Source organism: Taudactylus pleione, unplaced genomic scaffold, assembly GCF_031769625.1.
Source record: "Taudactylus pleione unplaced genomic scaffold, aTauple2 ptg000326l, whole genome shotgun sequence".
In the NCBI taxonomy this organism is placed as follows: domain Eukaryota; kingdom Metazoa; phylum Chordata; class Amphibia; order Anura; family Myobatrachidae; genus Taudactylus; species Taudactylus pleione.
Genome location: NW_028284727.1, coordinates 2,863,088 through 2,879,675, shown reverse-complemented (window position 1 = coordinate 2,879,675; position 16,588 = coordinate 2,863,088). Strand labels below are relative to the sequence as shown.

Genomic DNA, 16,588 nt, shown 5'->3' with positions numbered 1-16,588 from the left:
TTTATACACATGAGTAACTAGAGAAATAATCAGACTTTGTTAAATCACTATCTCTTCTCATATATACAAAAGCTGCCAGCAAATCTGTATCCTGTATTTAGAGAACACCAGAGACAAATTGATACAAAACACATTCAAATCAATTACAATATTGCAGCCTCTATCTCCTGAAATAAAAATGCATACATGGTGGATCGAAATAGGCAATATGCATAAACATGTATAATAATAGATTAGCTAGCAGCATGAACCAGGAGGTTCAAATGAATAGAAAGGAGGTACGGTGTGAAGGTCTGGTTCCTTCTGCTTTCTTAGGTCATCAACCGAGCGGACCTGATATGAGAGAGGACCACTCGGCAGCACCGTTGGAAACAACAGGGAGATGTGGGGGACAGTGCGCCTGTGTATGGTGTTAGGCGGGCCCTGTTGCTAACAGCATTGCAGAAGCTGGATGCGCCATCAGGGTGAGTTGCAACCCACCTGAAGAAGAAATACCTGTCTAGAAGAGGATCCATATCATAGGAGCCTGCCGCGAACACTCTCCCCCTGCAGCTGGGAAGTGTCAGTGTGACAGTATGCGCATTTCACCACAGTCTGGCTTGTTCACCTGTCTGCCTGACAGCATGTATCTGGGGTGTGTCTGAGAGAACACAGGGATTGGTGCTGTGTTACATAAAAGACACACCCCAGATACATGCTGTCAGGCTGACAGGTGAACAAGCCAGACTGTGGTGAAACGCCCATACGGATCCTCTTCTAGACAGGCACTGTCCCCCACGTCTCCATGTTGTTTCCAATGATGCTGCCGAGTGTTCCTCTCTCATCTTGGGTCTACTCGGTTGATGACCTAAGAAAGCAGAAAGAACCAGACCTTCACACCGTACCTCCTTTCTATTCATTTGAACCTCCTGGTTCATGCTGCTAGCTAATCTATTATTATACATGTTTATGCATATTGCCTATTTCGACCCACCATGTATGCATTTTTATTTCAGGAGATAGAGGCTGCAATATTGTAATTGATTTGAATGTGTTTTGTATCAATTTGTCTCTGGTGTTCTCTAAATACAGGATACAGATTTGCTGGCAGCTTTTGTATATATGAGAAGAGATAGTGATTTAACAAAGTCTGATTATTTTTCTAGTTACTCATGTGAATAAACCATCTCCCATGCGATATTACTATACCAATATCATATTTAACCCTATGAATGGATTATATTTGCAAATTTCCATTAACCAATAAAGAGCATTATTCTGTGTATACATATGATTCATTATTATGACTGATGTACATATTGGAAGCAAATTTACAGGGATTAATGTAGAAAGGTATCAGTGTAGAAAGATAGCGAACTTTACTACCTGCTCTATCTGCTTTTCTATCTATTAGGAGATAGATTGTTTTGGAGATCACTGGAGGAAGGGAGTGAATTTCAATACCTGCTTAAACCTGCCTGTATATCCATTAGGAAATACATTATTTATGATAAAATATGGTCACCACAGGGTAATTCGTATATACCCAATTACTTATGTTCTTGTATTTATGATTTTATACTGTTTATAAATGGGTGACTCTGTCAGAGTTTTGTAATCAGAGTCAAACTATCCCCAATTTCTTTAAAAAAAGAATCTATTAAAAGTTATGTTTTAATTATATAAAATTTCTAATATTATTAATATCAATGAATCAATTATAAAAGAGTGCCCCACTAAGGAATCACTTACTGAACACTGGCCATTGTCAATGCAAGGTGTTTTTTTGAGTACTTGGTATGCGATTCCAGGAAGCACCTCCAGCAGTATAACAATTTCATTTACAGGTTGAGTCTCCCATATCCAAATATTCAGAAATACGGAATATTCCGAAATATGGAATATTATTACCATGACTGAGAAAGTGAAACCTTTGCTTTCTGATGGTTCAATGTACACATTTAAAGCACAAATTATTAAAAATATTGTATAAAATAACCTTCAGGCTGTGTGTATAAGGTGTATATGAAACATAAATGAATTTCATGTATGTACACAAACTTTTTTTTGATGCACAAAATTATTAAAAATATAGTATAAAATGACCTGCAGGCTGTGTGTATAAGGTGTATATAAAACATAAATGCATTCTGTGTTTAGACGTGGGTCCCATTCCCAAGATATTTCATTATTTTATGCAAATATTCCAAAATACGGAATATTCCAATATCCAAAATACCCCTGGTCCCAAGCATTTTGGATACGGGAGACTCAACCTGTACTATAAATCAGATTGTATTTATTGCTAGTTATAAAATATAGTTACATTATCACTTCTTGTGCAGGATATTACTTTTGTTTTTTGTTCAAGTGCAAATATCTGCCACACTTACAGTACCACCAGCCTCACAGATTTTTGTTTGTAGCCCCGTAGAGCTATGTACAAAAATCCACTAATCTGGGGTGAGATCAGGCCATGTAGTAGGGTTGAGTTGCCATGCCATTAACGTTTAGATGCTGTTACAACGGCAACTCATCCTCTCTTCTAAATAAATTGACCCCATAAAGCCAGAGCCTGTGGATGGATGAAACCTTGTTTATATCATGGCTAATATTCTGTAAGCCTACACAACAAAAAACTATTTGGTATTTCCTTATTTTGGAGTGCTATGCCTTCTCTGGCATTATAGACATCTTTTGTCTTTTACGTGAAATCTTACCTTTACAAACAGTGTTGTAATCTGTACAGCAATCTCTTTTTGTTAAGCAGTCATCTGAGCATGAGCAAAGGCGTTCTGGAATCTCCTTCTCTCCGCAGCGCAGCCTGCTACATGTCCACTCCTTGCCTGGAATATAGTAACACAGCTGACACTCATATTTTACACAGTATAGTAAGAAATCAGCCAAAAACAATATGTTGGTGACTACAAACGCAGATTTGTTCAACAAGTGCTCTGAACGTTTAATTTCTGGATTGAGAAAAGTCTTGTCAGATTAATGAGATGTTTGCATGACTGAATGATTGTGCAATTAAACTTGCTTTGTTTCCTTGTGCACTGGATGAATCTATTTGTAACGGGGTGTTCCCAGTAGCGGATTTACCATTAGGCAACCCACGTGGCTGCTTAGGGCCCGACGGGTCCCTGGGGGCCCGCAGACAGGGCTGTAGAACGGAGGCATGTTATATTATTGTTTTGCCCGGCAGACTGTCAGCACATTGATTGGACAGCTGCCGGGTGCTGCTCTGTGTCTCTGCACTTCTCTAGTCTCCCCTGCTCTGCTGTGCTGCATGTGACCAGTAAAGTCACACGCAGAGAGAGGAGCGGAGCCTAGAAGAGCCTGAGGTGCCCTCCATGCTGACATTTGGAGAGAGTGTAATAGAAGGAGAGTGCCATTGACTGTTGGGCCACATACTATGGTGCTGTGGATTGGGGGGGGGGAGGGAATTGTCCAACTGCACCTGCTATAGTCCACAGGGGAGAGGGGGTGTTTGATTTTTCTATCACCCTCCTGCTATAATCTCTGCAGGATGTGGGGGAGGGGTGGCGCAGGTGTTTGCTGCAAGCAAATAAAGACTATCTTGTGCTGTGTGAATGTATAATAAATGAATGTCAGTGTCAATAAGTGTGTGTCAGCCACTTGGTAGTGTCAGTAAGTGTGTGTCAGTAAGTGGTGTCAATAAGTGTGTGTGTCAGTACATGTATGTGTATATATGCGGCTATGGGGGCAGTGTGTATTTGTATGAGAGCAGTGGGTGTGTGTGCGGCTATGAGAGCAGTGTGTGTGTGCGGCTATGGGGGCAGTGTGTGTGCATGTGGGGCTATGAGGGCAGTGTGTGTGTATGCGGCTATGAGGGCAGTGTGTGTGTGCGGCTGTGAGGGCAGTGTGTGTGTGCGGCTATAATAGCAGTATGTGCGGCTATGGGGGCCGTGTGTGCGCGCAGCTATAAGAGCAGTGTGTGTGCGTGCGGCTGTGGGGGCAGTGTGTGTGTGCGGCTATGGGGGCAGTGTGTGTGCGGATATGGGGGCAGTGTGTGTGCGGATATGGGGGCAGTGTTTGTGTGCGGCTATGATGGCAGCAGTGCGTGTGTGCGGCTATGGGGCAGTGTGTGTGTGTGTGTGCGGCTATAAGGGCAGTGTGTGTGTGCGGCTATGAGGGCAGTGTGTGTGTGCGGCTATGAGGGCAGTGCGTGTACGACTATGGGGCAGTGTGTGTGCGTGTGGGGCTATGAGGGCAGTGTGTGTGTGTATGTGCGGCTATGAGGGCAGTGTGTGTGTGTGCGACTAGTGGGCAGTGTGTGTGTGTGTGGCTATGAGGGCAGTGCGTGTGTGTGCGGCTATGGGGGCAGTGTGTGTGCATGTGGGGCTATGAGGGCAGTGCGTGTGTGTGCGGCTATGGGGGCAGTGTGTGTGTGCAGCTATGGGGGCAGTGTGTGTGCATGTGGGGCTATGAAGGCAGTGTGTGTGCGTGTGCGGCTATGAGGGCAGTGTGTGTGTGTGTGCGGCTTTGAGGGCAGTGTGTGTGTGTGCGGCTATGGGGCAGTGTGTGTGTATGACGATGGGGCAGTGTGTGTGTGTGTGCGGCTGTAAGAGCAGTGTGTGTGTATGACGATGGGGCAGTGTGTGTGTGCGGCTATGGGGCAGTGTGTGTGTGTGTGGCTATGGGGCAGTGTGTGTGCGGCTATGGGGCAGTGTGTGTGTAAAATTGCATGCTGTTTAGGCAGTAGGGCCCCAAACTGATATCTTGCTTAGGGCCCCATGAGGTCTAAATCTGCCTCTGGGTGTTCCGCAGGTGGATAAGAGGTGCCTAAGGCCTCTGATAATAACAGAAGGTTACCGCGCTCACCCCTATACAGTGTTGACCTTTGGTACACAAAAATTTCATATATAGGATCTGTATCTGTCACAATCATATATAGGATCTGTATCTGTCACAATTGCTTCTCATATGTATCTAAGAAGACTCTAATTCTAGTTTTGGTGTAAACAACAATTTAATGGTTAATTACAGTGTTAACCTCTAATACTTGAAGGAGGAAGAAGGGGGAGGGGGTCACTAACACTACTGATCTCCATACTGAGTAAAAATACCATACTAGTACATTTGAAGGTGACTGGCTTTGCCAAGAGAAGGCTGAATAAGTTACATACTATAGCAAGGCAGAGAAGCATTATCCACAGAGGTTTAGATGCGCCCTGTTATATTGTAGCTGATCCCGCCACAAATGTGCGCATGCTTTGTGCCATGAAATTCCCCGCACCTGCATACGCTTCGCTATGGTGCACACTGCAATCGCATCATGCATTCCTATGGGGGCGTGGTCATGTACACAGTGTGCGAATCCACTCCTGGGCGCACATCTTGCGCTATGTGTGGCGTGATTCGCCAAGCCAGCATCAACAATATAGCTGGGCATATCTATAGCATTGCATAATAATGTCCTTGATGAGTGTTCTTTAGATTAGAAAGCCATCAAGAGGCTGCACTGACACATCCACAATAAGTAAAAAGTGGGAAAGGCCCAAGCAGCCCAGAGCTTGCATAAAATTTAGTTTTTTACAGTAGCAGAGGTTGCAGAGCTCCTGGCCCTGATATCATAGGTACTCCTATATCTACACCAATTCCAGTACTTTTGTTTGCCAAAAAATTAGTCATGTCATATCCATTTAGATATAAGTGATAGTCCATACGGTTTTTATATTCCTATTAGGCACACAATACATGAAGATTTTTAGTACTATCAGAGGAGGCCTCAGTGACTTTTGCATCTATGCAGTGCAGTGACATCACAATTCTATGTATACCTGTATAAAGGACCAAACCCATGATAATTTACCCGAGTCTTAGGCAGTGTGACTTTGTACTCGCTATGCAGACTTCTAATGTCTACATAAAATAATGACCTTACAACTTATTTTGTAACACAGGGAACAGTTATTTAAGTGTGTGAAGAATAATATTCACCATGTAATAATAATACATTTTATTGATTATATGAGTGGTGGTTTTTGAAAGCTCTCAGGGATTACAGATATTTTATTTAATTGCACAATCATAGAAGGTTACTGCACTCACCCCTATATGTGTTCTGCGTATGTGTGGGTAGGGAGGGTCTGAGTTTAGTCTTAGTTAAATATACATAAATACAGTGTTGACCTTTGGTACATAAAAATATCATAAACAGGATGGGTATCTGTCACAATTGCTTCTCATATGTATCTAAGAAGACTCTAATTCTAGTTTTGGTGTAAATAACAATTTAATGGTTAATTACAGTGTTAACCTCTGACACAAGGAAACAAAAACATATCATATACAATGATAAATTGATAATCAACTGATATATGTCACAATTCTGTAGAGGTGGGTGGAGATATAATATAGGTACAGGATTAAACAGTATCAGTTAGCATGCAATTTGGCAGTGATGAGAAAATAATTATACATAGGTGGATATATTGTCACTTGAATAACCAGATATATAATCCGTATAGGTGTAGCTTTGGTACCTCAGTCTTTTGTTGTAGTAGCGCTATGTCAGCAGTTCAGTAATGTGGTTGGAGTTGTCACCAACTTCCGTTGCAGATGGCGTACCTCGCTGGGGCGGACCGTTGGGCATGAACCTCTGTAGGGGGCCTGCTGGTCAGATCAGTGTTGCCGCGGGTCACGCTTGTGGAGAGATAACCACGGGGTTCCTTTTCCTTCCTCTCCCAATGTTCAGCTTACTGTCTCCACTGGTGGTGCTGGCTTGCCCCGCTCACGTGACATAATTGTGGGAGGTTTAGCTGGAGGTATGCTGTTGCCGCAGAGAGTATTGGTTTGTTTGTACAGTGCTTCCCAATGCGTTTCAGCCTATTGGTCTTCCTCTTGAGGTGTGGATAGATGGTGTGTCTTGATTAGCTGGTTAAATGAGTATGCTGGGTCCATCCTTCCTTTCTGTTTGGACCTTCTTGGTTGTAGAGTGTAACTGGATTGGTGGAGGCATTTGTCATTCATTGTTCCAGAGGCTGAGTTGAAACTTTCTCTGGTCTGGGTGTGGTTTGGTGACCATTTTATAGAAGTCTGTGATAAATCTTATAGCATACTTAGTATAGTTCTAATGGTCATGGGGTTAAACGGCCATCTTTGAAGGGCCTATCAGGGTATTTGTAGTTGTATCATATACATTAGTGACACATAATTGTAACAATATATACATTATACATATTTTGTTGTGGTCTATGGACCTCATTCAGAGTCTCTTGCTAGTGCTGTGCGCTCGGAAGTGGCCCGATGGTTTGCGTACGCGTAAGCTTTGTTCTGCTCATGTGCGAACTACTCTGTGCGATCGCAGGCTGCTCGTTCACCCAGCAAAGATAGCCCAGTGAAATGAGTGACAGGAGAGGCCGTTTGTGGGTGGTAACAGGGGCAGGACACTAATAACGGGGGGAGTGGAGGTGCGAACGCAGGTGTGCCTGGGTGTTTCAACACCGTTTTAGAGGCGTGCATAATTAACATGCAGCGTCATAGCACATGTCACATGCCTGTTTTTTACACTGTGGTCATCGCAGTGCTTGCGGTAGGGTAAGGCAACCACAAGCGCTGCGATCGCTTCCGATTGTCCTCGATGTACCAATGTTTTAATACACTTCCTGGAGATGACGTGTGCTGGTGAGCGGCTCTGCCTGTGCGACTGGGCGTATGCTGGCCACTCGCTAAGACATGGTGGGCGTGCTTATGCCTTGGCGAGCGATTGCTTCCCAGTGGCGTCACTTTGACAAATTTGCATACGCTGGGGGCGAGCGATCGCATCTAGTGAGCGACTCTGAATGAGGCACTATATGGGTACAGCATTCTATAATAGCAGTTTCATTCAGGGAGTATTGTGGATCATTGAATTATAGATCTCCATATTTGGAGTGAATTGCATGATAACACTGTAAAGATGCACAAAGGGGGATGTTGCTCGGTATTCAGGTGGTCTGTCTTATTTACAGATGATGGATCTAATCTCATTGTCCAAATTCAGACCCTTTGGGGCTAGTGTATCTAATTGGATAATGCATCTTAATTCTCCTTTATTAATAAGCTGGGTGTAATCACCCCCTCTTTGTCTAACTTTTTTTTGTCCCAAAAAATTCAGTGATTTGGGTTTGCAGTCATGGTATTTCTTATAGTGTGCTGAGAGTGGGTGGTTGTTACAAGTCCAGTCCAGGACTTGTCTTCTGCCAGTATTCCTCCTGCTCCTGACCATGCTTCTAGGTTGCCAGTTGCTAGGAGACCCAGACGTCAGAGGATTTCACAAGTTTCCTCCTAGTGTTGCCTGATTGGCAGCTGATCCTATTTGAACTTCCGGGACTGTCGTCGCCTTGTCGGCTATAGAGTTTTCATGTGGAACTTTTGGTTATGCAAGCTGCTCTCTGTGCATCCAGACTTCCAGCTATATTTTCTACATGCTGCGTGTATTCTACTCACCGGCTTTTAAGTGACCCAAGTACCCTGGGTCCAAGCAACGCTGTCTCCAGGGCCCTCCAGACCATACAGCTATCCTTCTTCTTTACCACGGTTCAAGCATCGCTATCTACAGAGCCTCCAGGCCATGCAGCTATCCTGCTTCTATACCACGGTTCAAGCATCGCTGTCTACAGAGCCCTCCAGGCCATACAGCTATCCTGCTTCTATACCGCGGTTCAAGCATCGCTGTCTACAGAGCCTCCAGGTCATACAGCTATCCTGCTTCAACACCACGGTTCAAGCATTGCTGTCTACTAAGCCCTCCATGCCATACAGCTATCCTGCTTCTATACCACGGTTCAAGCATCGTCGTCTACAGAGCCCTGCAGGTTATACAGACTGTCCTATGGTTTCAGCTCCTTATTGCACCATTGACATGTTGTGTTTTCACTGGTCCATCATATAATTTATTTAGTAAACTGCCATGATTTAACTATATTTCTTGTGTTTGTTCTTCAATGTGCCACGTATCTCCAAACCTCCATCTCGGTCCTAGCAATTGCTAGAGGATCGTAACAGTGGTCTTCCTTTCCTTTTTGTATTTTTCATATATGTTCACATATACGCATTTTCAAGTGGTCTGATTGTTCTGCCCACATACAATTTAGGGCAGGGACTTTCTAATGCATATACCACTCCCTTCCTGTGGCATGTAATCTTTTCCTTTGTTTTGAAGGTGACTTTATTACCGGGGAGGTAATTGATTAAGTAGGTTTGGTGCGTCTTTGCCTTTTGGTTTTATATGCTTTGCATGTTCCACAGTGGTAGATTCCTCCGTTATTGTAGTATTTATTTGTAATGTGGTTTGGACTTGGATGCTCGGGGGATGTGATTTTTACAAGTTTCATCTTTAAATCTGGTGCTAATCACTTTGAGTTTTGGTGGGAGGATTTATGCTAGAGTTTCATCTTGGAGTAGGATGTGCCAGTGCTTGTTGATGATGCGTTTGATCTGGTTTGCTTGTTGGTTGTATTGAGTGATGAAACTGACACTGGTGTTCGTATCTGTTATTGGGTTATATTGTAGAAGTGGTGTCCGCTCACATTGTCTGACAGATACTCTGGCTTTTGTTCCTAAATCTCTGTTATATTTTTTTTAGATGAATTGTGCTTGTAGGGTTTCCCTTTGTGTGTAGAAATCACTTATTTTGGAACAGTTGCATCTCAGTCTTTTGAATTGTCCAGTGGCACATTCTGCAGCCAATTGGAATGATACCAGCTTGATGCTAAGATGACAATATTGACGTCCACTGTTTGGTGTAAGGTGTTGGTGTGAATGCGACCGTTTTCAATGTAAAATGTTCTGATCAAGGATTTACTATAGTGTGAGGTGAATATGAGGTTGTTCAGGTTGTTGTTGATGTAGGAAAGTAATTGGTTGATAGATTCTTCATTTTTGTTCCAGATGAAGAACACATCATCTATGAACCTCACATAGAGGACGAGGTTTGTGCCAAGTTCGTTATGGGACCAGATGTAGTTATTATCCCATGTGCTCATGAAGAGATTTGTGTAACTTTGCGCAAACCTCGTCCCCATAGCAGTTCCAGTGGTCTGCAGATAGTGTGTGTTGTTGAAACATACATAGTTATGGATGAGGATGAAACGGATACAGCCTGTGATGAAGTCATTCTGTGTGCTGGTCATGCTTGGATCTTCATTCAGGTGATTATGGATACTTGTTATGCCTTGTTCCTGATTTATGACTGAATAGAGTGATGTAACTTCACGTGTTTCCAACCAGTAGTTGTTATCCCATTATATATTATGTCATTTGATTAGGATGTCTTTGTGTCTTTTATGTATGACTTTTATATCTTCATGTATGGTTGTAGGAATGTGTCCACATAGTGGGAGAGGTTTGATCTGCCTAGTGGATGTGTGGTGTTTTTATATACCTTAAGTAGGTAGTAGAACACAGGGATTATGGGGTGTTTTACATCAAGGTATGCATGTTTCTGGGTGGCGAGAATGCCTTTATTGAGACCTTCTTTTAGTAGCATTTGTAGTTTTTATTGGAACTTTCCGTGGGATCCTGTTTGAGTGGTTTGTATGTGGTATTGTCATTTAGTAGTCTATGTGCTTTGTCAATGTAGTCTTTTTTTGTTCAATAGCACTATCCCCCCTACCTTGTCTGCTGGCTTTATCACAATATGGTTATTTTCCTGGAGATCCTTAAGTACCTTTGATTCTGCTCTAGTGAGGTTTGTTTTGTTATGTTTCCTGGCTTGGTTATAGTTTAATATGTATGAGGGCTGCGCTAAAGACAGACTTACTTGGTCCGCTAGGGATGCTGTCTTTGAGGTTATCAGGTATTCACCTTCTCTGTATAGGGTTCAAATTAAAACAATAGTGGTACCTCTGGCAATCTGCTAATTGGACCTGGAATTAATGTATCACACAATTCAAGTATTTATATATAAATGTATGCTTTATTTAAATAAGTATATAAAAATATCAAGGATACTTCCAGAAAAAAAGTGTGCAATATTAGTTTGGCTAATACCGGTACGTAGACAAATAACATAGATAAACAAATAAGGTAAAAACAATATATACACAGTGCAATCCCTATAAAGTCTTGATAAAGATTTATAAGGAGGAGAGATACGCTGCTGAGCTCTTTACTCTGTCCTCTTTGTAATAAAAAGGTAGTAGTCCTGTTAATATGGTGTATTTTCACCAATTGAAACACCTCAATTTGACACATTGGAGTCAATATCCAATGGTTTCTCCATGACCTTACAGGTGTGGTGTTAATCTGGATGAGTATCCAAAGACTTCACAATGTCCTCTCCGTCCAAAAGAAGTGAGTAGGAAGAATGGAGGTAATTTGCCGGCAAACTGCAGGGGTAAGTGATGCAACATGCACGTCAATAATGCCACCTTACCTCGCTATCAACGCGTTTCACCTGAGTACCGGGCTTCATCAAGATGGCGAGTGTGTCTTCCTCCTGCTTCTTGTATATCCACTTGCTTGTTATGTTGCCTGTGTAGCTCCCATCTGGCTACCGCGTGGTCACTTCCGCGCGGCGATGATAATGTAATTTCCACCTGCCAAACCGCAGGATGATTCCCACCCATTTCGGGGATGTTTTCTACCATCTGTAATAGGGCAAATCTATTTTCTTACATGGTATCTATCCCATTCTTACAGGGTGAGCCTCAGATCACTTATATTCCTTAAAGTGGATATGCTGGTAGTCAGGGGTGTTTTAAGAGAGGAGGGGGCCCATGTGCACTCCTCGTGCAGGGCCCCCTCCTCTCTCCCTGGTGACTGGCAGCCGACTGACGCGGCTGGCCAGCCACCGGAGCATTAGTAGACTCCGGGCACTAGAGTGTGCCCGGAGTCTAGTGCGCATGCGCAGAACGCCGGATCAATGGCCTCGGCGGCCATTTTCCAGCATTCTGTGCATGCGCAGTAGACTCCTGGCACACTCTAGTGCCCAGAGTCTACTGCGCATGTGCAGAACACCGGAAAATGGCAGCGGCGGCCATTTTTCCATTGTTTTGAGCAGCAGTGACACCCGACGCGGGACCTCGGACAGGTAAGTTTAAAAAAAATATGGGTGCAGTGTGTGCAGTGCGGGGCCCCCTGGACCCGGGGGCCCGTGTGACCCACACACACTGCACCCATTATAGATACACCACTGCTGGTATTCCTTCCATATATCAAAAGGGTTGATGGTTGTGGTTGGAGTATGCATGACAGCAGCACCTTCTCCATCCATGCAATCTGTCCTCCTGGTCTATTCTTTTGTGCTGATGTTAATTCTACCCTTAAGATTGGGCAGACTTTCATAGAGGACATTGTGAAATCTTTGGATACTACAGTAGGGATTGCACTGTGTATGTATTGTTTTTACCTTTATTTGTTTGTCTATGTTATTTGTCTATGTACCGGTATTAGATAAAATAATTTTACACACTTTTTTTCTGGAAGCATCCTTGATTTTTTTATATAATTATTTAAATAAAGCATACATTTATATATAAATACTTGAATTGTGTGATACATTCATTCCAGGTCCAATTAATGAAGCACAAGAGGTATCACTATTGTTTTAATTTGTGGCTTGGTTATCATGAAGTTTTGATAGGTCCTGTCCCAGTATGCTAATAAAGGTGCTGATATTGTTCCCCATTATGTAGCTTGGGTAGAATTGTGATTGTAGTTTGTGGTTAATGTGCTTATAGTTATCTTCATCTAGGGGTTTGTGTTGTGGTAATGGGGTTTGTTGGAAGTATTTTTTCAAAGTAAGTTTGGAGGTAAATTTGTGATTGTCTAGATAAATTTCAAATTTGCCCATATGGCCAGTTGGTGCACATTTCAGTCCCTTATCAAGGAGGCTGATGTGATCTTTGTTTAGTAGAGTAGAGCGCAGATTGAATATTCCTTGTTCTTTTTGTAACATTAAGCGTGTGTTTGTATTCTTGCTTTTTTGTTCTCCCCCCTCCACAAGTAAACAAAAGACCATAACCCCCATATACAAAAGTCTTCATCTGACATATCAACAATATATGTCAAAGCTACATTCCAACAAATCAGAACAGTAACTAACACAGCCACCATCACCACAAGACTCAAACTCTGAAGTACTGATACGATACGAAGATACGATACACCTTTTTCCACCTATGGCATCGAGGACATAGAAGAAGAAACACACCATGAAGACCTAGCTAGATTATCATTAGAATTAGGGTGGAACAACGAACCACAAGTACATCAACCACAAACACATCCCCAAGAAGAAAGAAAACCACAGTCATAATTCTACCCAAGCTACACCAAGCCACATCAGTACCTTTACTAGCATACTGGAACGGGAGCTAGCAAAACTTCATGACAACCAAGCCAGCAAACATAACAAAACAAACCTCACCAGAGCAAAGGAAAAGTTACACTACAAATGCTACTACAATAAGGTCTCAATAAAGGCATTCTCACCACCCAGGAACATGCATACCTTGATGTAAAACACCCCATAATCCCCGTGTTATACTACATAGCTAAAGGTACATAGAAACCCTTACACATCTGCCAGGCAGACCGATAATCTCAGGCATAAATTCCTTAACCTCAAACCTCTCCCACTATGTGGACACATTCCTACAACCAAATGAGAAGATACAAAAGTCATACATAAAAGACACAACAGACATCCTGATCAAATTACAGACCATACAATGGGATAACAGCTACTAGTTGGTTACAAGTGATGCTACATCACTCTATTCAGTCATAAATCATGAACAAGGCATAACAAGTATCCATAATCACCTGAACGAAGATCTAAGCATGACCAGCACACAGAATAACTTCATCACAGACTGTATCCATTTCATCCTCACCCATAACTATGTATGGTTCAACAGAACACACTACCTATATACCACCGGAACCACTATGGGGATGAGGTTTGCGCAAAGTTACACAAATCTCTTCATGAGCGCATGGAAAAACAACTCCATCTGGTCCCATAATGAACTTGACGTGAAACCTCGTCCTCTGGTTCATAGATGACATATTCTTCATCTGGAACGGAAATGAAGACTCTCTCAACCAATTTCTTTCCTACATCAACAACAACCTCATATTCACTTCACACTACAGTTAATTTAAAGTAGAATTCCTTAATCCAGAGGTTCCCAATCACTGTCCTCAAGGCTCCCCAACAGTTCAGGTTTTAGAGATATCCATTGCTGAGCACAGGTGATTTAATTAGTACCTCAGTCAATTTGATTTAATTACCTGTGCTTAACCATGGATATCTCTAAAACATGAACTGTTGTGGAGCCTTGAGGTCCGCATTTGGGAACCTCTGCCTAAATCTAATCACCATGTCAGACTCTCACTTTGCCATATGAGAGCCAGGATAAGGTCACATTCACACCAACACCTTCCTCAAAACAGTGGATGTCAATAGTCTTATCTTAGCATCAAGCGGGCATCACCCCAATTGGCTGCAGGAAGTGCCACTTGGACAATTCAAAAGGCTGAGACACAACTGTTCCAAAATAAGTGATTTCGACACACACAAGGAGAAACCCTACAAGTGCAATTCATATAAAACAAATACAATAGAGATTTAGTAACAAAAGCCAGAGCATCTGTCAGACAAGGAAAGAGGACACCACTTCTACAATATAACTCCATAAAAGCAACCACATATACGAACACCAGTGTCAGTTTCATCACTCAATACAACCAACAAACAAACCAGAACAAACACATCATCAACAAACACTGGCACATCCTACTCCAGGATGAAACTCTAGCAGAAATCCTCCCACCAAAACCCAAAGTGATTTTCTGAAAAGCATCAGATTTAAAGATGAAACTAGTAAACAATCACATCCCTCCGAGCATCCAAGTCCAAACCACATTACAAACAAATACTACAATAACAGGAGGATTCTACCACTGTGGAACATGCAAAGCATGTAAAACCACAGGGCAAAGAGTCACGAAATCAATCACCTCCCCGGTAATAAAGTCACCTTCAAAATAAAGGATAAGATTACATGCCACATCAAGGGGGTGGTGTATGTATTAGAATGTTCCTGCCCTAAGTTTTATGTGGGCAGAACAATCAGGCCACTTGAAAATGCGTATATGTGAACATATACGAAACAAACAAAAAGGAATGGAAGAACTAATAGGGAACGTGAGCTGGGTTTAGACCGTCGTGAGACAGGTTAGTTTTACCCTACTGATGAGGTGTTGTCGCCATAGTAATTCTGGAAAAAGGAATGGAAGACCACCCACTCTCAGCACACTATAAAAAATACCATGACTGCAAACCTAAATCACTGTTTTTTTTGGACTAAAGGAAGTTAGACAAATATGGAGATGGGGTGACTACACCCAGCTTATTAATAAAGAAGAATTAAGATGTATTATCCAATTAGATACACTAGCCCCAAAGGGTCTGAATTTGGACAATGATATTAAAACCATCATCTGTAAATAAGACAGACCACCTGAATACCGAGCAACATCCCCCTTTGTGCGTCATTCAGTGTTATCACGCAATAAGCTAGTATCCACTCCCAATAAGGAGATCTATAATTCAAAGATCCACAATACTCCCTGAATGTACCTGCTACTATAGAACGGTATACTCGTACAGACCACAACAAAATATGTACAATGTATATAATGTAACAATTATGTGTCACTAATGTATATGATACAAGTACACATACCCTGTTTGGCCCTTTAAAGGTGGCTGTTTAACCCCTTTTAGGATGAACATTAGAACTGTACCAAGTATGCTAAAAGATCTATCACAGACTTCTATACAATGGCCACCAAACCACACTCAGACCAGAAAAAGGTTCAACCCAGCCTCTGGAACAATGAATGACAAATGCCTCCACCAATCCAGTTACACTCTACAACCAAGAAGGTCCAAACAGAAAGGAAGGATGGACCCAGCATACTCATTTAACCAGCTAATCAAGACACACCATCTATCCATACCCCCAGAGGAAGACCAATTGGCTGAAATGCGTTTGGAAGCACTGTACAAACAAACCAATACTCTCTGTGGTGACAGCATACCTCCAGCTAAACCCCCAACAGCCATGTCACATGACTAGAGCAAGCCAGCACCACCAGCGGAGACAGTAAGCTGAACATGGGGAGAGGAAGGAAAAGGAACCCATGGTTATCTCTCCACAAGGGCGACCCATGGCAACACTGATTCGACCAGCAGGCCCCCTACAGAAGTCAATGCCCAATGGTCCGCCAAAGCAAGGTACGCAATCTGCAGCATCCCCTGCAAGGGCAGCCAATGACAACTCCAACCACAGCACAGAACCGCTGACATAGCGCTACTACAACAAAAGACTGAGGTATTGCTTTGGGTTTCTGAAGCCGCTTTACATCCCCCATCTCCTAGTACCAGTCTCAGACTGTTAACGATAGCAGTAGAATGGGATGCCGCTCCCTGATACAGACTTCCATCAATATATACACAGTGTACCGAAGCTACACCGTAGCGACACCTATACGGACTATATATCTGGTTATTCAAGTGACAATATATCCACCTATGCATAATTAATTTGTCATCACTGACGAATTGCATGCTAACTGATACTATTTT

General features: G+C 42.6%; 1 protein-coding gene across 1 annotated transcript in view; it reads right to left on the bottom strand.

Annotated features, from left to right (window-relative positions):
* ENPP3 (ectonucleotide pyrophosphatase/phosphodiesterase 3) overlaps positions 1-16,588 on the bottom strand; it is a 236,545-nt gene that overhangs the window by 147,510 nt on the left and 72,447 nt on the right. Inside the window, exon 4 of the mRNA XM_088443058.1 lies at positions 2,700-2,825. Within this exon, the coding sequence (XP_088299184.1) occupies positions 2,700-2,825 (126 nt within the window). The remainder of the gene's footprint in view (positions 1-2,699; positions 2,826-16,588) is intronic.